The sequence below is a fragment of the Phallusia mammillata genome, chromosome 6 (genome assembly GCF_965637545.1).
Source record: "Phallusia mammillata chromosome 6, kaPhaMamm4.hap1.1, whole genome shotgun sequence".
NCBI lineage: Eukaryota > Metazoa > Chordata > Ascidiacea > Phlebobranchia > Ascidiidae > Phallusia > Phallusia mammillata.
Genome location: NC_137257.1, coordinates 24,202,918 through 24,226,594, shown reverse-complemented (window position 1 = coordinate 24,226,594; position 23,677 = coordinate 24,202,918). Strand labels below are relative to the sequence as shown.

The window sequence follows — 23,677 nt, the reverse complement described above, 5'->3', positions numbered from 1 at the left end:
TACGTAATTTTAAAACAAGGCGAAACTGAATAAATACGTGCCGATGAATCTTAACAAAACGTGATCACGATTTCAACAAAATCTTTTTTGCTCATTATACTGCCGCTAGTGATCAATTTGAAGAGCAAACGTAGAGGGGAATTCCCCGAGCATTGCGTGAATGATTAAATTGTGTTTTTGAAGATGCATGTTTATAATGTTTTGTGGCAAACATGCAACTGAAATAGAGGAGACGTACTGCTGAGAAGTGTTTTGTTGTTGCTAAAATGAACAAACTGTTGACTTGTACGCTCAACATAAAACCAAAAACGTTACAAATCTGTAAAGTAACTTTTTACCCCCACTTCTTTGCACAACAACAAAAACACAACAGCATTCGTTCTGCTGGAAGTCTTATAAAGTTAATAGCAAAACTTGAGAAAGAAAACAAACTTGTTCAAATCAACAAAAAAGATGTTAATGTCACAACCCATGCTGGGTCAACCAAAGGTGGACAAAAAGCGAATCGTTCAAATTCGCTTGTGACAATGGTTCATAAACCTACTGGTATCAGTGCTCGTGCTGATGAGAATAGAAATCTACCTGAAAACAAGGCACATGCGATGGCCAAGCTTCACAAAGCTGTAGATATTCACCTAAAAGGCGACAAAAGCATTTTCAAAGTAATGGAAGAAGAAGAGAGAATAAAGGCAGCTGAAAGAAAAGCTGAAAAAGCAAAAATTATACAAGAACAAAAAGATAAAGAAATAAATTTGAAGAAATTATTAAGTGAAGAAGACACTTTGATTTATTAACAAGGAAAAATGTGTTTATTGATGATCTGCATTTTTTAAGAAAATCATACCTCTTTGGCTTCTCTTAAAAATGAAAAATTAAGAGCACTGTTCCTTGTGTGTAAAATAACTTTTTCATATTTTTTATCTCCGACTATATTTACATTTGTATTTTAAACCAAATCAGGATTAATTTGTTTTTTGTGTGTGGAATTCACTGTTTTGGGCAACATGAAAAATATTGAAATTCATTCCTTAGCTGCTTGTTGCAACAATTGGGGAATTGGAGTTAATGGTGGTTTACCTTGGAGGTTAAGGTATGATATTTTTTACTAATTAAATTGAATGCATCTGAGTTTACCAGTAAGTTGCAGATGTTCAATGCTACTTATTTTACATTTTGTATTCTCTAAACAAAAAAGTTAAGTCATTGTGACACAAAAAAGACAATCGCATTTGACAAGACTGTCACATTAAAGCTATTCTTGTGTAAAAGAAAGTAATTGGTTTTAAATGTGAAAGGCTGTTAACATTTAGGTTGCCATGTTATAAGTCACAAAGTCAAAAGTTATATTGCAAAATATGTTTAAAACTACATTTTGTTAGAAAGGAAATGGCATGGTTTACCAAAGCATCAACTGGATCACCACCGGAGGGCAAAAAGAATGCCATTGTAATGGGAAGAAAAAATTGGGATAGCATCCCCAAGTCTTTTAAACCAATGAAAAATCGATACAACATTGTTATGAGTCGGACACTACCTTTGGACACACCTGGAGCGGTATGAATAATATTATCATCAAAAATCACAAGGTTTACTGTAAACTGTACCCTTCTGAAAATGATAATACTTATGTGTCTGTAGACAATACTGTATACTTACTGTTAACTAGAACCACCCAGCTTGTTACTTGATGATGCCACAAAGTCAAAATATATACATCTTGAATTCATAAGGATAAATGCCTTGATGTTTTAATGAAGTTAAACCGATTTGTATCTGTAGACATGATTAAGCTATTGCCCAATAAAATATTAGGAATGCAACATACTTTTTATATCAGAACTGATTTAAGCATATCTATGTTATCCCTAATTTTTTGTTAAACCCTCGTTAATAGGATAAAATTAGTCATATTATGTAATTATTTTGTAAACATTAACATTTGTTGGAAAACAGGTATCACTGCAAGTTTACTATTTATAACAAACCAACGTTTAGGTTAATCAACTTAAATTTATTAAACAATTTAGGATGCTGTTGTTCGGTCATTGGAAGATTTGATTCAACTTTTATCATCTGAACAATGGCAAGACAAGATACATGAAGTAATCAACATTGGAGGTGCTGACATTTACAAAGTAAGCACACATACTACTGTAAATAGTATTTTGAAAACAAAAACATATTTCACTTTCAAATCTGCCATTATGGCTTTCACTATTTAAATACATTTAAGATAAACATAAACTCATAACTGGGATTAGCCCTGTAGCATCTATGCGGACCAGCGATCAAGACACACTCATATAGAAATCACAGTATGTCAGGCCCATTAAAGGTGTTGCAGCCAGCATATTTGGTATGACACCTTCAATAGGCATGGCATACTGTGATTTGTTTAAATAGATATTGTAACACAAACTTTTTTCAATTGATGGGTTAAACCTTCAAATTGTGTCTTTTAGGTTGTTCAAGAGTCTCCTTACTGTGGTAAAGTTTACCTTACAAGGGTCCTGGCTGATTTTAAATGTGACACATTTTTTCCCAAGCTGGATGAAACATTTAAGCTGCTTCCAACAGATCAGTAAGTTTACATATACACCTTTATATGAGTTTAAAATGCTGGTGTAAATTTTGAATAAACTGCCTACAATGTCACTTTTTTTATAAAGCACTGAATTAACAATCATAAAATAACAACTGACTTCCAGTTTTGAACACACAAGCTCCATAAATCATTGCTTCGTATCTTATTGGTAATGTGTTTTTACTTCACACTAGTACCTAACAACTACAACTAACCTTATACAAGTGCTGCTTTAAAGCTATCCATATTGTTTGTTTGTTGTTGTAGCATTTGCCTGCCCAGAGGAATTTTGTAAAACCAGTATCTCTGCCCCATTAATTTGATGCATTGTTTGTTTTTGTTTCAGATTTGACAACGTACCTCAGGGTGTACACGAAGAAAACGGTATTAAATGGAAAGTTGAAGTTTACCAAAAAAATAAACCCTCTTAAATTTCTTTACTAAATGTGTAAAGCTTGCATCTGTGTTTCGTAGTTTATATGTTTATTAGTTACTAATTTTGTTGTGTCATTTATGTTTCCTACATTGCAATCACAAATAGCTGCGTTTTTTGACGTACTTCGAGTACCAGCATTTAGTTTGCTGTCCATTTTTCGCAGGCCTGCTAGTTATGCATTGAAATACCTCAATGTAAGAAACTGCTATTCTACTGCTATACTGCTATATTTATATGCCTTGATTATAGTTTGTAACTAGACCTAGTGAAAACAAGTTTGACGTAAATTTTCTATTGCATACAATACAAAATGATCGCAGAAATAAATAATATAAATAACGTATGAGAAAAGTTACGCAAAAAGGAAAACTGCAACCAGAAACATGACGCATGTTTGAAGAAATGACGCCACTACAATTGAAGAATTACCACCAGGGGCGCTAGTGGTGGTAGCCTGCGTCACAGTACTGTCTTGTGAGCTCACAGTACCACCACTGTTGCTTGTAGAATGGTGTAATTGTTGAGTGAACTGACTGGTAACAATGGCCATTATCGTGGATTGTTGAGTTACTGAAGTTTGAGCTAAAGAAGAAGTACGTCTATCAGTCACTGGCCTAGTTGTTCTTGCTTGCGGACGTTTAACTACAGTTGCAGTTACGCCAGCAGATGATGTGGTAGTTACTGCGAAAGTTGATGTAGCTAATTCAGTTGTTGGTGATGCGGTTACTGCAGAAGTCTGTGATGTAGACATTCCAGATTTTGGTGAGGTAGTTACTGCAGTAGTTGGTGGAGATGTTATTTTCAATGGTGATGATGATGCCGTTACTTTGATTTTGGGTGTTGTTGATTCTTTAGAAGTTGTTTCTGTTGTACTACTACCTGAAGTTGTTGGAGGTAAGTTACTGGTGACATGGTGTGCTTCTTGTGTATTTTCCATGATTTCTTGGCGTCTTCTGGAGTTAATAGTCTCAACTGTTTCTACGTTACAACCATCAGTGTAACAGCAAGTCACGTTGCAAGTGTTTTTCAATCTGTGTTAAAAAATACTATCTTAATCGTGATTGAATTTTGTGGCACATTTTTTATAGCAGTGTTTTGAAACGATTTCTTTCAAAACTCTTCCCACAGAAACCTCTGTATTTTACGAATATAACAAGATATTTGAGTTTGTTTTAATAAAAACAGCCGCTAGGCTATTTGTAGGTCTGTCGAAACATTTTAAATTTGTATCAAAATGTTCCTATTTTATAAAGGTCTCATAAGTTGCAATTAAACTGAGGCACACCTAGCACTATTTGTCAAAATAGTACTTGACACCGGTTGAGGAGAACTAACGTACAAAGCCTTCTGTAAATAGACAAAAAAGCGCGCACTGCAATTATAAGTTGATCACGCTTGTCTAAGGTGGTTTCCAGGTTTGGTTTAGTTTCCTGTAAACTTACATAATATGTGACAAGTCTCCGTCCGACCCACCGACACGCATCGCTGATGAACAGCTGATATTGAGGCACGTTGCTATGGGAACGCACTCGCCGTAAACTACCAAACCTAAATATAGAAAGGAATGTTTATTAAAATTGAAGCAAAAAACTTTGGAATATTAGTCTTCAGCCAAACGCTGTATTCCCATGTAAGCTAAAAGATTACAGACTGCCAGCGAAAAAATGGTTTGTTGTTACAGGGTAAAAAATTGCCGTTATGTATTTTTGACATTTGCCATGGTCAAAGGACATACAAGCATATATAAAGGACTACACTACTAAAATTAGTTTATAATTACTGACAAAATACACTTTAATTGCAATTATTATTATTTTAAAACAATTTTTTAAACCAATAACATGCATTTACATACTTCAGAAAAAGACCATATTGGTATGAAACATATTGACGTTTTGCCATTTTTGGCTATTGTCATTTTTAGACAATAAACCAATAAAAGCAGTGTGATTTCTCAGTCGTATAAAAACGAAATATAACGACCATTTTTTCAACAAGAAGTTTTGAATATTTTTTGATCTGTTAACCACTTACCGCCGGGTCCACCGAATTGTTTTTCACTTCGTAGGCAAGCAAGTGGCCCCTTAACACTGCTCGGACACGGTGCAAGGCGAAATTGGTCGTTTATGAAAAGTCCGTTTTTTATCCGATGTTGTTGGTAGCATTCGAGTGCTTGTGTAATTCCAATGGATAAAATCAGTAACAAGCATATTTTGTACATTTTTACAAACACTTTAATTTGGATTAGTTATAAATATGCTGTTTCTGTAATGAAAATAAGATTTTAACGTAATTACCAAAAGCAAAACTTTTAGAATATGACATAGAATAACAATTCACATTCAAATTAACAATAACATTATGACAATCACTTTACAATTAGGCTTTGTTTAAATGGAGAAAATACGTTTTTAAGCAAAGCGTAAGGCCTACGACTTTGCTATCTTTCTCAAACCCAACTGAATGCGCAACATTGCTTAAACTTTTTACATACTACTTATATATCCCTTATTCTTTTTCTTTTGTGTATCCATTAGTTTCTGAACCAATCGGTCGTCATATCGACTCACCCATCTAGCTGCGACCTTTATAGACTACCCATACCACAACAACAAAAACTTTCGAGCTCAATTTCATGGTTTATGACGGTGTGTTTTTGCCTGGGGCTGTTCGTAGTAGTAATGACAGAACAGAAACGACAGAGTCGCACCAATTTCCTATCTTTGTGACGTCATAACGTGATTCGGCACCGAGGTTCGTGACCCTGACATGAAATTAGGTGCAAAACAAAACTCTGGTATGGTAACAATTTGAGCTTTACTCACATTAAAAAATAGCGTTAACTTTGGTTTAAACTATTCAATTAAATATTTGCAAGACTTAAACCACATAAAGCTTTTGTCATTTTGTTGTTTTTTTGCCTTGAACAGAGGTAAAACTGTGCATAAAAGTAAAAATGGCCACTACGCAAGTTATTATAACTAGAGGGGTTTTGCTATCAAGCACAAATCCTTTTAAGTGCTACGCTGTTTACTTTTTTAATTAACTGATTCTTAAACACCTCAAATAATTTTACATCTGTAAGAAAGCTTATCTTAAACTTATTTTGTCCAAAGCTATTAGCACTCTGTTTGCTACTGCGACAAGAATTTATATAGTGATCAAATTCGCCAAATGTAGCTAATTATATTAAACGTCAAAACTATTTGAATAATTAGTGAATAACATACATGCACGATCAACCAAAATCGGTAATTCGCATAAACTTGCAAGCGTTTTTCATCGATTAAAAGAAAAAGTCGTTTGATGACGTCACAATCAGTGTGACGCGGTGCTTGGAATTGCGCCGGAGGCGACGCGACTAAAAATAAGAAGAAATGTTTTCCGGGTTTACTGTACAAGGACACTTGCCCAGACGGTTGCGTAGTGGTTATGCCGGTCGCGTTTGGCCCATTCATAAAAACTATTTGTTATGACGCATAATCCGGGGGATGACGTATCTTGTCAACTTGTCATGACTGCCAAATGACCATTTGTTTTGTGGAGATCTAGCTTGGAAATAGGAAAATAACCTCATAATGTTTTCTTATTTATTTTTATTTGACGTTGCTTCTTGCTGATGCAAACTTGATTCAACATGTTTTCAAACTGATTCAAATATGTTTTCTTTCCGATTTTAAACGCCTTCCCTACTTTTTCACAGTCACTTCGAAAAACCGTATTTAAATTGACATAGTCAAAAATTCATCATCTTTGCGTAACTATGATGGTTCCAGGAATGTCCGTTTGAAATCAACAATTTACACGTACAACTTATTTACGTAACATACCTACACTTTGTGTCAAGATTTTAATTATACCTGTATCTTTTCTTTAAATATGTCGATGTCTTACATAACTACCCAGGTTAAGTTTAATCTGTTTCTTAAATAAAAAATATTAAGCAAAGTGAATAAACCTATCTTAGAACACGAAATAATCTGTTTAAAGCTTGTATTATAATCACAAGTCCCCGCAAACTGTAGACAGTAGAGTCACAAATAAAGGTATCAGTTTTTAATAATGTCTGAAGTTGTGTTATTGTAGATACATTTATACTTCAATACGTTGCCGACTAAAGGCATTTTCAACATGTTCGAGCAAAATTAGGTTATACCTAAAAGCAAAAAAGGTTATACTAATTCCTAATACTATCCGAAGCTCTCTACCGTTTTGTTGTCGACGCAAGTATACTTATTTATTTCATCTGCTTGCGTGGCATCCTTTTAATCTATTGACAAAAATCAGGTAGACTTGCCGAAAAAAGTCGAAAAAAAACGAGAACTTTGGACAAAACGAAAAAGACCGTGCGCATCACTGGTGGTCTTTACATCGTAGATAATATCACCTTTTAAAAATAACTGTCATTAAAGTAATTATGTCGTTATTGTAACTTAAAAAGCGTTTGGGACAAACCCGGGTGTAAAAAGACATTCCAAAACACATTAGTCCTTTGCATACATCTTAGTCACATAACGTATTTTCGTTTTAAACGGTGTTTTTAAAGTTAAATTTTACAGTTATTCATTTTTGGTGACCTTTAGTCGAGTTTGTAATGACACATCTTGAATCGCTGTGAGTTTAAGTTGTTATTGCGTCATTAGGGAAGTTCCTTATCTGTCCATTGATCGTTTAGGAGCTGCAAAATACGCATCAACGTAATGACATTTCCGTTAACATGGTTTATCGGCCTGTTGGACAGCTCCGCTTATGGGAACACGACTCCTTCGATCAATGAACTATTTCTGACGCTTTTATGTCTTCCATACAACCGGATACACGAAAAACCTGAACCTAATTTGACATTTCCTTATTTCCTGTGACTTTTACATGTGCTTGCTGTATGAAATTATGGACACCGATCAATTTTAGATTTTTTGCTAACTTGGTAGATAGGTGAAGATACTCAAGAAGTGTTTCAGGTTGATATAAACGTAAAGATTGTAAAATTATGGGTTTTATCTTGTTTAATATTATATTATTAAGTGGCTGATCAAACCACGTAAGGATTAAAGGGTAACTGCATATTAAACAAAAAAAAATGTTGGTTTTATCAGCACCGCCCCCCTTTAAGCCTGTGACGAAAGCAAAGACGACATTATTGCATTGCGGTGCCCAATTCTGCCTTTACCGCCTAAGAATTTAATTTCCTGTGTTGATTAGCACAATGTTTGGCTGTGGGTTGTGCAAAGCCTTTTTCTTGTGGAAATTTATGACAATGCACACGTTCTTATTGAGACAATAGTCAATTATTAACGTCAGTATGACCCTGGGCGGCCCTGCTATGCAAGCAGTTTAAGTTGTGTTGTTGACAGCAGTTGAAGTTTTTGCTTCAGCCAGTAGCTTTCAAGTGAAAACTACTACAAAATTGTTTAACTTGGTCATGTTTACAACGTAGTGTAGTAGAGTTACGAGTACGATACTGAATTCGGTTAGTTTGACTCAGCATTTTATTAAAGTTGCAACTCATGTTTGCCTCTTGGAAAACCAGACGCTAAACAGTCGTGCGCACCGATGCGTGACACGTCATTTTGTTCAGCGTTGCGTGACGGAAATGACGTAGGATTAAAGGGGAAACTGCAAGTAAAAATATTTTTAAGGAATGCAATGGCTCAAAGGCATTTCTTATTACATTTACTTGTAACATAAATGTTTCAACGTATTATTTTTTACGCGCTTGATTTATGTTTTAGGCGAAAATGTTTTGAAATTTTTGGGTAACATCAAATATTTACCCTATGCTGTGATAAGTTTTTGTAAAAAAGTGCGTTTCTGTACATACACTATCATTCCAGTACAATGATCGAAGCCACAGAAGAACCAACGGGAAAATGCAAGAAAACATGCAGATCTATGCTTGGGCTCACTTTGGCTTTCGCATCTGCCATTTTCGCCGCTATAATGACTTTACTCGTCAAGTTTTTGCAGGAAGCTGGTGCAGACCATCTGTTACTGGTTCGCTGGTTTGTTCAGTACTTTTTCATGTTGCCTGTACTATCATGGCGACGAGAAGCTTATGTGAAGAGTCGTAGGACAAATATCACACTTTTTGTGGCCTCAACTACATGTGCCTTTGCCTCAACTGCCCTGTTTTTCAGTCTTACTATGCTGCCAGTTGGTGACGCTGTTGCAATATTATCCACTTACGTTCCGCTGGTTGGCTTCTTCGCTTGCGTTTTCTTAAAAGGTAAGCTTAAGAAAGTAACAATATGTGTTTCTTAGCTATTATCACTAACATTCAACATCTGCAAAATTCTGGCGTTAATTCTGACTAGGACCATGTGGAAATATATATTGCAGAGGGTCTCTATAAAATAACGCTTCAATTTAAACACTGAAGTGCTTCGCAAAAAAGTAAATTCCACACAAAAACATTGGTCTACTTCTTGCAATTTTGGATGTCATGTATAAACTATTAATAAATTGTTTGTTAGAAGCCTATGCGTTTTAATTTTTCAAACGTTGTGTGTTTTACAATTGTCCATTTTCATTGAGTTTCAAGGCAAGATTTTCAAAATTTTGTAAAACTTTTACAAAATTATCTTGTTTGATTTCTAGAACCGTGCCGTGTTTCTGACGTGTGCTTCGCAGTGCTGGCGTTGGCAGGATTGGTGTTAGTGGCCCGTCCACCCTTTATATTTGGCAGCGAAACCCAAAGTCCTGCCTCTACAAGCGGTAGTCGAACTCTGGGTATTATACTGGCCACTGCCGCTGCCTTATTATCTGCTATAGCTATGGTGGCTATTCGAAAAATGGGCGATAAAGTTCATTTTAGCTTGTTTCTCTTTTATTTTTCGCTTTGGGGCTTTGTTATCTCAATCATTTCAATACTTTCCACGAAAGAACTCGTTCTTCCGTGCCTGGACGACATTCTAGTTATGTTTCTATCTGCGTTTGCGGCACTTTTAAATGCAATACTCGTTACTTTGGCTTTGCAAAACGGAGCCGCTGGTCCAGTAACTATTGTTTGCACCAGTGAAGTGGTATTGGTGTTTGTGTTTGAATATTTTTTTTTAAACGTCGTGCCTTCGGTGTACAGTGTCATAGGTGCTGGCCTAATTATGACAAGTTGCATAGGCCTGGCTGCTCTCAGTATTCGAGAAAGTAATAAAGAATAGTAAAACACCAACGGTTGTTGGAAATTTAATAAGACAACATCGTGCCGGGATGATTAACAGCTATAGGAGTAAAAATGCATTTGTTAGGATGTTATGAGCATACGATATATGTAGATGTATTGTACACAGATTTTAGGTTTCAGAGCTTTTTGCAGCAACGTTTAGACACCAGTACGGAATAGAAAAGCATTGATGATAGAATCATTTTGCTTGTTGAACAGCGATTAGTTTGTTTATTCAAGGAGATATACGGAGTGTTAAGATTTGTCTACCTAAGGGTCAGAACACATTGATACACATAAAGGTTTTGTAGGGTGATTACTTGGGTGACCTTAAGACCCTCACTAAGCGCTAGAAACAAACACACATCGGTTGTAAACGACAGCATGCAACAACAACAATCATCAGCTTGGATATATATTGCAATTAGCCAGAACAGTTCATGCAGACCAGCACAACTACAAAAAGACACACTCATAAGTAAAGTTTCAATTTACATGTACATAAACCAGAACATGATTCCCAAAATACAAAGTATCACAATTTTTGCTTTTTGCTTAATTTCATCCCCAACTTTCTGTTCAAGTTTTTCAATCGATGTTAAGCCCATAGTACTTTTGAGGATTTGAGAGTTCTTATTCAAGTGAGGAAATTCCTCTTCGGGTAAAGGCTTGTCGAGAAATTTGCACAAGGGTCCCCAACCTTCACTCACGTTGTAAACCAGCAATTGGTCCTTGGGACAAACACTTCGGGCATACGCTTCATGTTTTCGATAAGCAGATCTGTGAAAAATCCAAGTCAATGTGATGATAGGCGCAAAATGCAGTGCTTGCAGTAAAACCTGAAACACTTTTTGTTTTTCTTGAAGTTGGAGACAGACTTTGTTGAGTTGAGTCGAGTGTGAGTGAAACAACGCACAAAGCTTAACTCAGCACTTAACCGGTAAGTGTTTGAACTTTCACCTACCTTGTAAGCATTTCGTTTACGTTAAAGGAATTAGCGAAATGACCGAAGCAGGCTGTGTTACATTTCATCATCAACAACCAAACCCTGTACATCGTGTAAGAAATCAATCGAGACAAGGCCAGAAAGATAACAAACTTAGGAATTCCAAAAATCAACTGGAAATCCAATTCTTGAGTACCAGTAGCACTGATAAAACCTTACCTGTCTAAATTTGTGACATTCTAAAAACCGGTTTTGAAACAGGTCATTTAACCTGGAAATTCTTAGCTCGATCATTTAATTACCTTGGAGTTTGGAAACGCTTCCAATATTTGATCCCATACTGCACAAGCAGGCACATCGGTAACAGCATCAATGTCTTTGTACATTTTCTTGAATATATTATTGTCGTGTTTTCCATCAAATATTTCAATCCACGTCTCTCGTTGTTTCAGTATTTGATCAGGTGAGTCGTAAACAGAATAACCAAGTATGCGAAGAGCTGAAGCCATTGTTTTTGTCCCGGTTTTCGGCAAACCAGCGCATATTACTTTCATTTTATGGTTTAATCAATTGGTAAAAATGTACCTTTAGTAATGTCATATAAAAACTAAATACATAAATGATACGGTTTTTCCCTATTTGTATTCTTTTTCAGAACTTCGAAATATCATAAATTTAAACCAGATTTAATCAAATGGACCTTCAGCGTTTTGCTATTGGCAACGGCGTTGTAAACTGGCCCTAAAGTTTCAAATGGAAAAGGCTAAATCAAGTCTGTTTGGTTTCCAAACTAAGTCCGACCGGGCATTACAACTCTGCTTTACATGGTCATACCTTCGGTAGCACATTGATATTAGTCTATTTACTTTTGCCGATGTTTAAAACATCATAAACATATATACACTTCATGTTAAATGAAATCACAGCAAAAACTATGCATTTACTTTTCCTGGGTACCTTAAGAATTTAATCCAGCAAAACCATTTTCTGTATCCGCTACAAAAACGTCTTTACTTATCTGTCGAATGTACTTTTGAGCAGTTTGTGTAAAAGTCCGCCAGAGACCTTGCACGCTGTAAACAATATCAAAACATGATCATGGTTAATCTTTAACGAGCGTGACTTCGTAATTTCGCATTCCACTTTTTCTGCGTTGAAAGCAGGTTGTGGTTGTAGTAAGAAGGGGTGATGTAATCCTGGTGTTTCGCAAACATATAACTGAATACAAGCCAGTAAAGAAAAAATAATTGCATAGCATATGGTTGACAATTCGTATGATATATTACATTGAATTGCAAGACGGGAATAGTTAATTGTACTTTTTACTACCAACCCAGGTTGTAAACTAAGCGTTACCTTTAGTCCTAACGAAGAAAAACAAAACAAGGGACAGGTCATAAAAAGGGATGATTTACATTTAAAAAATGGGATTATCAGAAGCACATTTATTGGAAACGTGGTACTATTACATTTTTTACCTCATACATTCACTCTAATAAAGAGACAAACCAGCCATTTTCGTAAACATAGCCAACACAGCCCAGGAAATAATTCCCAAAACACAAAATCCTAAAATCATTACCCTCTGCTTTACTTCGTCTTCAATTTTTTGGTAAACTTCCTCCAACGATTTAAGACCAATTGCACTGTCAACGATTTCCGAGTTCTTATTCAAGTGAGGAAATTCCTCTTCGGGTAAATACTTGTCGAGAAATTTACACAAGGGTTCCCAACCTTCTTTCACGTTGTACACAAGCAACTGTTCCTGGGGACAAACACTTGGGACATAAGCTTCGTGCCTACTGTAAGCAGATCTGTAACAAATCATTATTATGTTATGGTTTTGACAAATGCTTAGCTTGATGTGAAACCTAAACACTAAAAACAGTATTGATATATACTGGTGCGTGGGAAATGCTGCACGTAAAGTAATTATGCAACACTTTTCTTGACGTTATATAGGCTGGTGAACATCTGACATTTTGGGTTAGGATTTTCACCAACCTTGTTAGCATCTCGTTGATGTAAAAGGTGTTCGGAAAGTAACCAAAGCAGACTCTTTTACATTTTATTGGTAACAACCAATTCCTGTACATCGCACGAGACATCAACTGACAAATAATCAAGTAGATCGGAAAATTTGGACTTCCAAAAACCTGCAAAGAAGCATTTGTTTTAAGAGATTGTTTCAAGTATTAATTTTCCACCGAGGACAAAAACAAAACCAAGTTTTTTTCATAATAAAATGTTCGGTCTTGCCCGTGGCGGAAGTCTTGAGAAAGTTTTGTAAAAATTTTGTACCATTGATCTTCGGAATCTCTCACCATTAGAATCACCTGAATTTCAAAACAGTTTGTTGTGTTTTAGCCATGTTTTTTTTTAAGAATAATAAGACCTTTACTTTTATTGTAATTACCTTTGAGTTTGGAAAACCTTCCAATATTTGATCCCATACTGCACAAGCAGGCAAATCGGTAACAGCATCAATGTCCTTGTACATTTTCTTGAATATATTCTTGTCGTGTTTTCCATCGAATATTTCAATCCACGTCTCTCGTTGTTTCAACATTTGCTCGGGCGAGTCGTAAACAGAATGACCAAGAATGCGAAGAGCTGAAGCCATTGTTTTTGTTCCGGTTTTCGGCAGACCAGCGCATATTACCTTCATTTTGAGGTTTATTTGCATTGGAACACCAATGCAATCTATTTAGTTTCACTTCTTGCTCTAAAACATTGTTGTTTATCTCGCGAAAAAAACTCAAGTTTTCGACTAGAAACAAATTAACTTTTCTTGTTTAACACACAAATTCATAATTGGGATCAGCCCTAAAGCGTCTATGCACACCAGCGATCACGGCACACCTGGCGTACTGTGACTTGTTCAACACACCTAACAAAGTCGTCAATAGTTTTTACCACTGGTTGTAAATAAAACAAACTTCTACTAAACAGAGCAACATAGTGCGGTTGATTCTTTTAATACGCGTAATACGAGTTTTATAAACCAAGTAGCCTAACAACACCAAACTTACACAAATGGTTTAAAAAAGTTCGCTCCCCAATTTGTGCAAGATCTCAGTAACTGTTAAATCGCCAGAGAGACTTTGCACGAAGCAATCTTTAGCAAAAGAAGTTCACTTTGAGTTTTTAATCTTTAACTTGTGTAAAGTAGTCAGTTTATAACCCATTTTTTGTGCTGGGGTAATAGATAGGAAAAACAAATAACTAAATGCTGGTCAAAGAGTTAAACACCTAAAAATGTGTTTATGTTTTCTAACATCATACACCGTTTTTTAATACGAATACTTAATACAAAGAAGTGAAAAATGATAAAATGCATTACACCAAAGTTGCATTGATACGTAAGACGACTTAAAGTAAAATTTCTACCACTGGGGAATTATGCTTACCACGCATTTTTGCGAATAAAATTATATGCGCCACTAGGCCAGTGGCACAGATTGACGCAAATCCAGGGCTTACATCATCAACAATGCAAATATGACCAAGAACAGGAACCCTAAAATACAAACTCCCAATATTTGAGCCCTTTGTCTTGTTTCCCTTTTAACTTCCTTGATCAGCTCCTCAAGCGCTGGAAGACCTAAATCACTATAAAGAATTTTAGAGTTCTTATTCAGGTGAGGAAAATCCTCCTCGGGTAAAGGCTTGTCGAGAAATTTACACAAGGGTTCCCAACCTTCTCTCACGTTGTAAACCAGCAACTGATCCTGAGGACAAACACTCCGGACATACGCTTCGTGCCTTCTGTATGCAGATCTGTAAAAGGTCAATAAGATGTCACATTCCCATATTTTTATCGTACCTTACCTTAGACAATTGGACATTTTGTGTATTTATTTTGCGCAAGTAAACGTTTTTACTTGTGGCTTGCGTTAATACAATATTCACTGCGAAGATCGGAATAATACAGTTTAATACAGTTTTCATAGAGGTGGAAAAGTGTTAAAGTAAAAGCATCGAGCCAATAAATGATAAGCTGTCGTCACCAGCTGAACTGATGAGACCTTATAGGTCGAAACAGTGTGCACTGTCTAAATGAGTGTTAATTTTACAAAGAATTCTTACAATACAATTGGTCTTCCTTAATTGGTCCAAACCATCACCCTAGCATGCATATTATTTGCATCAAAACAATGTCATTTGTGTGCCCAGAATTGCTACAACAAACTTTAACGCACCTTTATGACTCGAAGTCAATAAAAAGACTTTCACCAACCTTGCAAGCATCTCGTTTATATGAAAGGTGTTTGCAAAGTAACCAAGACAGGCTTCTCTACTTTTCTGTAGCACCAACCAGATGCGGTATAATGTATTGGACATGATCCGACAAATGGCCAGATAGACAGGAAAACTTGAAGTTCCAAAAGTCTGCAAACAAATTTGGTATGTTTCTTCATGTTTCAATCATTGTTTTTTCCCGTTACACGAAGCTAACGCGGGAACAGAAAATTTGTTGCATAGAACTTAATTTAACACTTAGCGTTGTTTGAAAAACAAAAGTTAGGTCTATTTCCGTCTGGGTTTTGTTTAAAGGAAATGCAAGTATGCAACTAAAATAAAAAATAGGATTTTTAACACATCCGATTCCTAGAAAGACTCATGTCGTGGGTTCGAATCCCACCGCAGGTTAGATTTTTCTAGCCTACGTATTACCACATGGTGAATGCTTGGTGACTATTCCGCCTTCAATAGTGGTGTACTATGGTAAGATTTATAAGAACGAATTTTATTCCTGACTTTTTCTTTGTGCTCAACTGAGTGTCGATTTCATATTTGTTTTCATATATTTTGGTACCTGGGTACGATTTCAGACTGTAGCATGAGTGAGTGCAAAAAGTAACAGCAAGTTTTAGCCTTACATTTCTTGGATCTCTCTTGAAAAAAGCTTCAAAACTTTTGTACCATTGCTCTTCCGAATCCCGCTTCACCAGAATTACCTTAAATTTGAAGTTGGTGTAATATCGAATTTAAAGTAATTATTTTAATCACTTTGTTTGTATTTTTTTTACTTTTTTGCATGGCAAACACTTTTTCTCATGGAAATACAAGGACCCAATTTGAAATAAGATCATATTAATTTGACACTGTATCGGACTCTGGATTTCATTGATCAAATTTTGGACTTTATATTCAAACATTGTGTCACATGCAATATTAGTTATGTATTATGTTTTTTTGCATCTTAAACGACCTTTCGCACTAAGTATTTGCAACGTCTTAAACGACTTTTCACATATAAGTGTTTACAACTACGACAGAACATAATAAGCATTTCGCGTGTACGTGTTATGCAACTAATCTCGTGACCCTATCGCTATATAAACAAGCATTTTAAAACCTAAAATATAGAGAAGACAGAGACACAGTGAGATAATAACTCAGTGCTGTTTGGTACTCGTGTGCAGTGTTTTTGTTAAGGTGTTTTTTCTCCAGCGGTTTCCCAAAATTTAGAAATGGCTATTTTTTGGTATTTAAATGAAACACTTGCGGTCTCTTAAAACTACTTAGCGGTCACCCAAACCTCACCTTAAAAAAAACCTGCTCGTGTGGTATGTTCACCGCTTGTAGCGCTGTTGTATTGTTTCGTCGAAATATAGACTTGTAAATATTAACTATAATGGGCAGGAACTTGGCCGAATGGTCTGGCGCGCCTGACCCACATACAGACATAAAAAAAACCTTGATCGGGATTCGTCCCCGGGAGTGTCCTGGGTTCGAACCCCGTGAAAAAAAATAAAAAAAAAAATAAAAAAATATTAACTATAATGTTTGGCGTCATTTAGACTTGATTTATTCAACAATAGGTTTGTTTAGTCAGATTGGAGTCAGATTCGGAGTGTTTTCTATTGTCTACCTTTCATAGGTCAGTACAAGACATATCGGAATTACCTTTGAGTTTGGAAAAGCTTCTAATATTTGATCCCATACTGCACAAGCAGGCAAATCGGCAACAGCATCAATGTCCTTGTACATTTTCTTGAATATATTCTTGTCGTGTTTTCCATCGAATATTTCAATCCACGTCTCTCGTTGTTTCAACAATTGCTCGGGCGCGTCGTAAACAGAATAACCAAGAGTGCGAAGAGCTGAAGCCATTGTCTTTGTCCCGGTTTTCGGAAGACCAGCGCATATTACTTTCATTTTAAAGTGTACTTGTATTGGAAAACCATTTCTATGATAGTAATATTACTATATGCTTTATCATACTAACTAAGAAATAATTCGTCAACAAAATACGATTCTCCTTTTAACCTAAATTTGGCAAAAATCGTTTGGACTTGTGAAAACGCAACAAAATTTTGTGATGGAATAAACACAACCATCAAAAACTCTTAAATGCATCACTGACTTGCATAAACATGGTAAACGATAGTCGTACTTCTAAACTGAAGTTATAAACGGAGCGCTACAATCATTTGTATTTCATTTGCAGTAATGGATTTTGTCATTGAATCTGGATGCTAAAGCAATCTTACGAATAACTGCGCACTCAAACAAATGCACTTTCCATGATTTACAGCTCTGTGATGCCTGACTCCTCTCTGACAAACTGGTTTAAATTTGGGTTTTTCAATGTTAGAATAAACTGAATTGCAAAATCCGTAAAACATATTTATTTAACTTTTAAGGTCTCATCAGTGCAGCTGGTGACAAGACATATGCCGGATTGGTTTATGTAGCCATCCAACGGCACTCAAGTTTGTTGCAAGTAACAGTCTGAAAAGTCATGCATCACCAATTTTGTTCTACAGCTAAGCTATAACAGCCAACATGGTCGGGGTCATGTCACCTACTGCACTGATGAGAATTTATAGGTCGAAACAGCGTAAAATGTTTGAGCTTACTTATTATTTATTGATGTGATGCTTTCATGCCATGTAGTTTCACTTTTTGCTCATCGCCAGTTTAGTTTACCTAGCTAAAAACAGCTTAACTTCTCGACCGAAAACTAACTGTTCTTGTTCAAAACATCAATCAAGGCAACTTCAGCTGCACTTTTCCCTTGTCGTTTGTACCCGATTTTTAAAATCCAACATCAAACTTCAATAAATAGTTTGACAAAGTTCCGTTAACAATTCGCAAGTTCCTTCAGTAACTGTGAAATCGCTAGACATTGACCTTGCACGAAGCAAACCTCCAAGTTCAACAAACTTCACTTTGAATTTTTAATCATTAACTTAAGCAAACTTGTTAGCTGATGTGGTAATGCTCCTTCAATGAGCCTCGCGTACTAAGATTTACATATGAGTGTGCCGTGATCGCTGGTCTGCATAGAAATAGACGCTTCGGGGCTGATCCCAGTTATGAGTTTATGTTCATCTTAACTGATACTGGTCATTCTGGCGATCCCCTATTACGAAGCTGACATGTGCAGCATACGAGGCAGGCAACGGAGCTTGTGATTCAACTTTCAGCGGATTTTTCACTGAGCCTGTGTAACTCAGTTTGTGGAACGCGGGTCCCAGAAAGACTCCTATCGTGAGTTCGAGTCCCATCGCAGACTAGGTTTTGTAGCCTATGCCTTGCTATATGGTGGTGAATGCTTGGTGACCGACTGATTCGGCATGGTCCCTTGGGCCTGGTGACTGTTACTTGTTAGTTTGTGATACATATTTCGTGCTGGGGTAATATAAAGGAAGGACACAACCCAATATTGGTGTAAATACAATAAGTCAAGCACTCACGAATCTTTTCTGTTTTCTTACACAGCATGCAGCGCATCTCTTGACCCGAATACGTGAGTTGAGTTAAGTTTGTTTCGCTCGGTGAAATAATCGTAGTAACACAATTGCACTAAACCTATTCACCTTGCCGGAGACAGAGGGCAGCGTTGGTGGAGAGATGATAAACGCGCGGCAGCTACACTGTTATTATAAGCGTTATGTGGCGGGATTCAATACATAATAATAAGCAGTGAAAAATAATAAACTGCATTGAACAAACGTTGAGCATTTACCGAAACGTTTAAACAATAAAGCATGTCGCTTTTTACGTTTGTTCGGGCCGTTATATTTTCATCAATAAACTTATGAACAGATCCGTGTATTTCGATTTAAAACAAAAAAAATTGATCCGTGTATTTCGATTTAAATCAAAGAAATTGAAGAGTATTTTACTTCTGTAGCGATGTAAAGAAAAAGAAATAAGATTTATCAACATGATGATTTTTTAGCCAAATAGGGTACAGTACTGCAGTACTGGCCATGGCCACCTTTGGACCACCAATTTCTTTGGGTAAAAGTGATGACATCAGTTGTAATGACGTCAGTTAACAAAAAAACAACTTTTTAAAATGAACCGCAAGAATAAACAAGCATTTAATACTGGAATTAAATTCTTGTTTATGTGGGGGAATTTCACTTCGGGTAACGGCTTGTCGAGAAACTTACACAACGGTTCCCAACCTTTGCTCACTTTGTACACCAGCAACAGGTCCTGAGGACAAACACTTCGGACATAAGCTTCGTGCCTTCTGTAAGCAGATCTGCAACACTAACACTAAAAACAGCATTGATATAAACTGGTACGAGTAAAATAGGCTCCACCTAACTTAATTATGCAACCCTTTTTTCTGACGGTAGGTTGGTGAACACCTGACATTTTGAGTTAAGATTTTAACCAACCTTGTTAGCATCTCATTAATGTTAAAGGTGTTCGGAAAGTAACCAAAGCAGACTCTTTTACATTTTATCAGTAACAACCAATTCCTGTACATCGCCCGGGACATCAACAGACCAATGATTAAGTAGATTAGAAAATTTGGACTTCCAAAGACCTGCAAAAAGCAGTTGTTTTTTTGAGATAGTTTCAGGTATTGATTTTCCACCGAGGATAAAAACAAAACCAAGTTTATTGATATAATAAATTGTTTGGTCTTGCCCGTGGCGGAAGTCTTGAGAAAGTTTTGTAAAAACCTTCGTACCATTGATCTTCGGAATCTCTCACCATTAGAATCACCTGAATTTCTAAACAGTTTGTTTTGTTTTATCCATGTTTTTTTGAAGCGTCTATGCACACCGGGGATCACTGCACACCTGGCGTACTGTGACTTGTTAAACACTCAACAAAGTCGTTTATAGTTTTTACCACTGGTTGTAAATGAAACAAACTCCTTCACTAAAAGTACAGCGCAGTGCGGTGGATTCTTTCAAGACGCGTAATGAGATTTTATAAACTCAGTAACAACACCGAACTAACACAAATGGTTCAAAAAAGTTCTTTTCACAATTTGTGCAACTTCTCTCAATAACTGTGAAATCGTCAGGGAGACTTTGCACGAAGCAAACTTTTGCAAAACAAGTTCACTTTGAGTTTTTAATCATTAACTTGTATAAAGTAGTCAGTTTATAACCATTTGTGCTGGGGTAATAGATTGGAAAAACAAATAACTAAATGCTGGTCAAAGAGTTAAACACCTAAAATTGTGTTTATGTTTTCTAACATCATACAGCGTTTTTTAATACGAATACTTAATACAAACCAGTGAAGAATGATAAAATGTAGTAAACAAAAGTTGCATTGATACGCTTAAAGTAAAATTTCTACCACTGGGGAATTATGCTTACCACGCATTTTTGCGAATAAAATTATATGCACCACTAGGCCAGTGGCACAGATTGACGCAAACCCAGGGCTTACATCATCAACAATGCAAATATGACCAAGAACAGGAACCCTAAAATACAAACTCCCAATATTTGAGCCCTTTGTCTTGTTTCCCTTTTAACTTCCTTGATCAGCTCCTCAAGCGCTGGAAGACCTAAATCACTATAAAGAATTTTAGAGTTCTTATTCAGGTGAGGAAAATCCTCCTCGGGTAAAGGCTTGTCGAGAAATTTACAAAAGGGTTCCCAACCTTCTCTCACGTTGTAAACCAGCAACTGGTCCTGGGGACAAACACTCCGGACATACGCTTCGTGCCTTCTGTATGCAGATCTGTAAAAGGTCAATAAGATGTCACATTCCCATATTTTTATCGTACCTTACCTTAGACAATTGGACATTTTGTGTATTTATTTTGTGCAAGTAAACTTTTTTACTTGTGGCTTGCGTTAATACAATATTCACTGCGAAGATCGGAATAATACAGTTTTCATAGAGGTGGAAAAGTGTTAAAGTAAAAGCATCGAGCCAATAAATGATAAGCTGCAGAAAGTGCACACTGTTTCAACCTATATAAGGTCTATTCAGTGCAACTTGCCTATCTCTCGTCACCAGCTGAACTGATGAGACCTTATAGGTCGAAACAGTGTGCACTGTCTAAATGAGTGTTAATTTTACAAAGAATTCTTACAATACAATTGGTCTTCCTTAATTGGTCCAAACCATCACCCTAGCATGCATATTATTTGCATCAAAACAATGTCATTTGTGTGCCCAGAATTGCTACAACAAACTTTAACGCACCTTTATGACTCGAAGTCAATAAAAAGACTTTCACCAACCTTGCAAGCATCTCGTTTATATGAAAGGTGTTTGCAAAATAGCCAAGACAGGCCTCTCTACTTTTCTGCAGCACCAACCAGATGCGGTATAATGTATTGGACATGATCCGACAAATGGCCAGATAGACAGGAAAACTTGAAGTTCCAAAAGTCTGCAAACAAATTTGGTATGTTTCTTCATGTTTCAATCATTGTTTTTTCCCGTTACACATAGCTAACGCGGGAACAGAAAATTTGTTGCATAGAACTTAATTTAACACTTAGCGTTGTTTGAAAAACAAAAGTTAGGTCTATTTCCGTCTGGGTTTTGTTTAAAGGAAATGCAAGTATGCAACTAAAATAAAAAATAGGATTTTCAACACATCCGATTCCTAGAAAGACTCATGTCGTGGGTTCGAATCCCACCGCAGGTTAGATTTTTCTAGCCTACGTATTACCACATGGTGAATGGACTCTGGATTTCATTGATCAAATTTTGGACTTTATATTCAAACATTGTGTCACATGCAATATTAGTTATGTATTATGTTTTTTTGCATCTTAAACGACCTTTCGCACTAAGTATTTGCAACGTCTTAAACGACTTTTCACATATAAGTGTTTACAACTACGGCAGAACATAATAAGCATTTCGCGTGTACGTGTTATGTAACTAATCTCGTGACCCTATCGCTATATAAACAAGCATTTTAAAACCTAAAATATGGAGAAGACAGAGACACAGTGAGATAATAACTCAGTGCTGTTTGGTACTCGTGTGCAGTGTTTTTGTTAAGGTGTTTTTTCTCCAGCGGTTTCCCAAAATTTAGAAATGGCTATTTTTTGGTATTTAAATGAAACACTTGCGGTCTCTTAAAACTACTTAGCGGTCACCCAAACCTCACCTTAAAAAAAACCTGCTCGTGTGGTATGTTCACCGCTTGTAGCGCTGTTGTATTGTTTCGTCGAAATATAGACTTGTAAATATTAACTATAATGGGCAGGAACTTGGCCGAATGGTCTGGCGCGCCTGACCCACATACAGACATAAAAAAAAACCTTGATCGGGATTCGTCCCCGGGAGTGTCCTGGGTTCGAACCCCGTGAAAAAAAAAAATAAAAAAAAAAAATATATATTAACTGTAATGTTTGGCGTCATTTAGACTTGATTTATTCAACAATAGGTTTGTTTAGTCAGATTGGAGTCAGATTCGGAGTGTTTTCTATTGTCTACCTTTCATAGGTCAGTACAAGACATATCGGAATTACCTTTGAGTTTGGAAAAGCTTCTAATATTTGATCCCATACTGCACAAGCAGGCAAATCGGCAACAGCATCAATGTCCTTGTACATTTTCTTGAATATATTCTTGTCGTGTTTTCCATCGAATATTTCAATCCACGTCTCTCGTTGTTTCAACAATTGCTCGGGCGCGTCGTAAACAGAATAACCAAGAGTGCGAAGAGCTGAAGCCATTGTCTTTGTCCCGGTTTTCGGAAGACCAGCGCATATTACTTTCATTTTAATGTGTACTTGTATTGGAAAACCATTTCTATGATAGTAATATTACTATATGCTTTATCATACTAACTAAGAAATAATTCGTCAACAAAATACGATTCTCCTTTTAACCTAAATTTGGCAAAAATCGTTTGGACTTGTGAAAACGCAACAAAATTTTGTGATGGAATAAACACAACCATCAAAAACTCTTAAATGCATCACTGACTTGCATAAACATGGTAAACGATAGTCGTACTTCTAAACTGAAGTTATAAACGGAGCGCTACAATCATTTGTATTGCATTTGCAGTAATGGATTTTGTCATTGAATCTGGATGCTAAAGCAATCTTACGAATAACTGCGCACTCAAACAAATGCACTTTCCATGATTTACAGCTCTGTGATGCCTGACTCCACTCTGACAAACTGGTTTAAATTTGGGTTTTTTAATGTTAGAACAAAATCCGTAAAACATATTTATTTAACTTTTAAGGTCTCATCAGTGCAGCTGGTGACAAGACATATGCCGGATTGGTTTATGTAGCCATCCAACGGCACTCAAGTTTGTTGCAAGTAACAGTCTGAAAAGTCATGCATCAC

At 36.3% G+C, this 23,677-nt stretch overlaps 8 protein-coding genes across 11 annotated transcripts; 3 read left to right on the top strand and 5 right to left on the bottom strand.

The window, feature by feature from the left end:
- The first annotated feature begins 102 nt into the window (after positions 1-102).
- LOC145233764 (peptide chain release factor 2-like) lies at positions 103-960 on the top strand. The gene has a single exon (XM_080098544.1). It carries the CDS (start codon positions 267-269, stop codon positions 792-794), a length of 528 nt encoding a protein of 175 aa, XP_079954670.1. The 5' UTR covers positions 103-266; the 3' UTR covers positions 795-960.
- LOC145233763 (dihydrofolate reductase-like) lies at positions 945-4,051 on the top strand. The gene is made up of 5 exons (XM_080098543.1): positions 945-1,090; positions 1,380-1,554; positions 2,028-2,135; positions 2,463-2,581; positions 2,931-4,051. The coding sequence occupies exons 1-5, from the start codon at positions 1,005-1,007 to the stop codon at positions 3,013-3,015; spliced, it is 573 nt and encodes a 190-aa protein (XP_079954669.1). The 5' UTR covers positions 945-1,004; the 3' UTR covers positions 3,016-4,051.
- Positions 3,297-5,306, bottom strand: LOC145233761 (uncharacterized). Its single transcript, XM_080098541.1, has 3 exons — positions 5,055-5,306; positions 4,463-4,568; positions 3,297-4,051 (listed from the first exon to the last, which is right to left on the bottom strand). Exons 1-3 carry the CDS (start codon positions 5,239-5,241, stop codon positions 3,373-3,375), a joined length of 972 nt encoding a protein of 323 aa, XP_079954667.1. The 5' UTR covers positions 5,242-5,306; the 3' UTR covers positions 3,297-3,372.
- Positions 5,307-8,757: 3,451 nt separating this feature from the next.
- Positions 8,758-10,219, top strand: LOC145232749 (solute carrier family 35 member G1-like). The gene is made up of 2 exons (XM_080097421.1): positions 8,758-9,246; positions 9,618-10,219. The coding sequence occupies exons 1-2, from the start codon at positions 8,859-8,861 to the stop codon at positions 10,175-10,177; spliced, it is 948 nt and encodes a 315-aa protein (XP_079953547.1). The 5' UTR covers positions 8,758-8,858; the 3' UTR covers positions 10,178-10,219.
- On the bottom strand, positions 10,187-14,030 carry LOC145232750 (uncharacterized). 2 transcript variants are annotated; one of them, XM_080097424.1, is made up of 6 exons: positions 13,542-14,030; positions 13,351-13,461; positions 13,130-13,281; positions 12,708-12,939; positions 11,144-12,198; positions 10,187-10,959 (listed from the first exon to the last, which is right to left on the bottom strand). In XM_080097424.1, exons 1-5 carry the CDS (start codon positions 13,809-13,811, stop codon positions 12,136-12,138), a joined length of 828 nt encoding a protein of 275 aa, XP_079953550.1. In that variant the 5' UTR covers positions 13,812-14,030; the 3' UTR covers positions 10,187-10,959; positions 11,144-12,135. The 2 variants fall into 2 exon arrangements, with proteins under 2 accessions (XP_079953550.1, XP_079953549.1); XM_080097423.1 differs by lacking the exon at positions 10,187-10,959 and having other exon boundaries at positions 12,138-12,939.
- LOC145234543 (uncharacterized) lies at positions 10,671-11,634 on the bottom strand. The gene is made up of 3 exons (XM_080099257.1): positions 11,428-11,634; positions 11,144-11,298; positions 10,671-10,959 (listed from the first exon to the last, which is right to left on the bottom strand). Exons 1-3 carry the CDS (start codon positions 11,632-11,634, stop codon positions 10,671-10,673), a joined length of 651 nt encoding a protein of 216 aa, XP_079955383.1.
- Positions 14,031-14,087: 57 nt separating the features above from the next.
- LOC145232751 (uncharacterized) lies at positions 14,088-17,381 on the bottom strand. 3 transcript variants are annotated; one of them, XM_080097427.1, is made up of 5 exons: positions 17,039-17,372; positions 16,009-16,086; positions 15,366-15,517; positions 14,826-14,905; positions 14,674-14,737 (listed from the first exon to the last, which is right to left on the bottom strand). In XM_080097427.1, exons 1-5 carry the CDS (start codon positions 17,288-17,290, stop codon positions 14,730-14,732), a joined length of 570 nt encoding a protein of 189 aa, XP_079953553.1. In that variant the 5' UTR covers positions 17,291-17,372; the 3' UTR covers positions 14,674-14,729. The 3 variants fall into 3 exon arrangements, with proteins under 3 accessions (XP_079953551.1, XP_079953552.1, XP_079953553.1); XM_080097425.1 differs by having other exon boundaries at positions 14,088-14,905; positions 17,039-17,371; XM_080097426.1 differs by lacking the exon at positions 16,009-16,086 and having other exon boundaries at positions 14,088-14,905; positions 17,039-17,381.
- A 2,066-nt stretch (positions 17,382-19,447) lies between these two features.
- LOC145232752 (uncharacterized) lies at positions 19,448-23,204 on the bottom strand. The gene is made up of 4 exons (XM_080097428.1): positions 22,843-23,204; positions 21,595-21,746; positions 21,006-21,085; positions 19,448-20,917 (listed from the first exon to the last, which is right to left on the bottom strand). The coding sequence occupies exons 1-4, from the start codon at positions 23,092-23,094 to the stop codon at positions 20,910-20,912; spliced, it is 492 nt and encodes a 163-aa protein (XP_079953554.1). The 5' UTR covers positions 23,095-23,204; the 3' UTR covers positions 19,448-20,909.
- Positions 23,205-23,677: the final 473 nt, after the last annotated feature.

Bases quoted from the DNA above. Each gene is read 5' to 3' on its own strand.
- LOC145233764 (XM_080098544.1), top strand. From the start codon at position 267: ATGAACAAACTGTTGACTTGTACGCTCAACATAAAACCAAAAACGTTA.
- LOC145233763 (XM_080098543.1), top strand. From the start codon at position 1,005: ATGAAAAATATTGAAATTCATTCCTTAGCTGCTTGTTGCAACAATTGG. The intron at 1,555-2,027 runs GTATGAATAATA...TAAACAATTTAG, and splicing joins CTTTGGACACACCTGGAGCG to GATGCTGTTGTTCGGTCATT. The intron at 2,136-2,462 runs GTAAGCACACAT...TGTGTCTTTTAG, and splicing joins GAGGTGCTGACATTTACAAA to GTTGTTCAAGAGTCTCCTTA.
- LOC145233761 (XM_080098541.1), bottom strand. From the start codon at position 5,241: ATGTACAAAATATGCTTGTTACTGATTTTATCCATTGGAATTACACAA. The intron at 4,569-5,054 runs GTAAGTGGTTAA...TTCTATATTTAG, and splicing joins ACAATTCGGTGGACCCGGCG to GTTTGGTAGTTTACGGCGAG. The intron at 4,052-4,462 runs GTAAGTTTACAG...TTTTTAACACAG, and splicing joins GGAGACTTGTCACATATTAT to ATTGAAAAACACTTGCAACG.
- LOC145232749 (XM_080097421.1), top strand. From the start codon at position 8,859: ATGATCGAAGCCACAGAAGAACCAACGGGAAAATGCAAGAAAACATGC. The intron at 9,247-9,617 runs GTAAGCTTAAGA...TTTGATTTCTAG, and splicing joins CGCTTGCGTTTTCTTAAAAG to AACCGTGCCGTGTTTCTGAC.
- LOC145234543 (XM_080099257.1), bottom strand. From the start codon at position 11,634: ATGGCTTCAGCTCTTCGCATACTTGGTTATTCTGTTTACGACTCACCT. The intron at 11,299-11,427 runs GTAATTAAATGA...TTGGATTTCCAG, and splicing joins AAGCGTTTCCAAACTCCAAG to TTGATTTTTGGAATTCCTAA. The intron at 10,960-11,143 runs GTAGGTGAAAGT...GATTTTTCACAG, and splicing joins GTAAACGAAATGCTTACAAG to ATCTGCTTATCGAAAACATG.
- LOC145232750 (XM_080097423.1), bottom strand. From the start codon at position 13,811: ATGCAAATAAACCTCAAAATGAAGGTAATATGCGCTGGTCTGCCGAAA. The intron at 13,282-13,350 runs GTTTTGTTTTTG...GCTTCTTTGCAG, and splicing joins TTTATTATGAAAAAAACTTG to GTTTTTGGAAGTCCAAATTT. The intron at 12,940-13,129 runs GTTGGTGAAAAT...GATTTGTTACAG, and splicing joins ATCAACGAGATGCTAACAAG to ATCTGCTTACAGTAGGCACG.
- LOC145232751 (XM_080097425.1), bottom strand. From the start codon at position 17,290: ATGAAAGTAATATGCGCTGGTCTTCCGAAAACCGGGACAAAGACAATG. The intron at 16,087-17,038 runs GTAATTCCGATA...TTCAAATTTAAG, and splicing joins AAGCTTTTCCAAACTCAAAG to GTAATTCTGGTGAAGCGGGA. The intron at 14,906-15,365 runs GTTGGTGAAAGT...GACCTTTTACAG, and splicing joins ATAAACGAGATGCTTGCAAG to ATCTGCATACAGAAGGCACG.
- LOC145232752 (XM_080097428.1), bottom strand. From the start codon at position 23,094: ATGAAAGTAATATGCGCTGGTCTTCCGAAAACCGGGACAAAGACAATG. The intron at 21,747-22,842 runs GTAATTCCGATA...ATTTGTTTGCAG, and splicing joins AAGCTTTTCCAAACTCAAAG to ACTTTTGGAACTTCAAGTTT. The intron at 21,086-21,594 runs GTTGGTGAAAGT...GACCTTTTACAG, and splicing joins ATAAACGAGATGCTTGCAAG to ATCTGCATACAGAAGGCACG.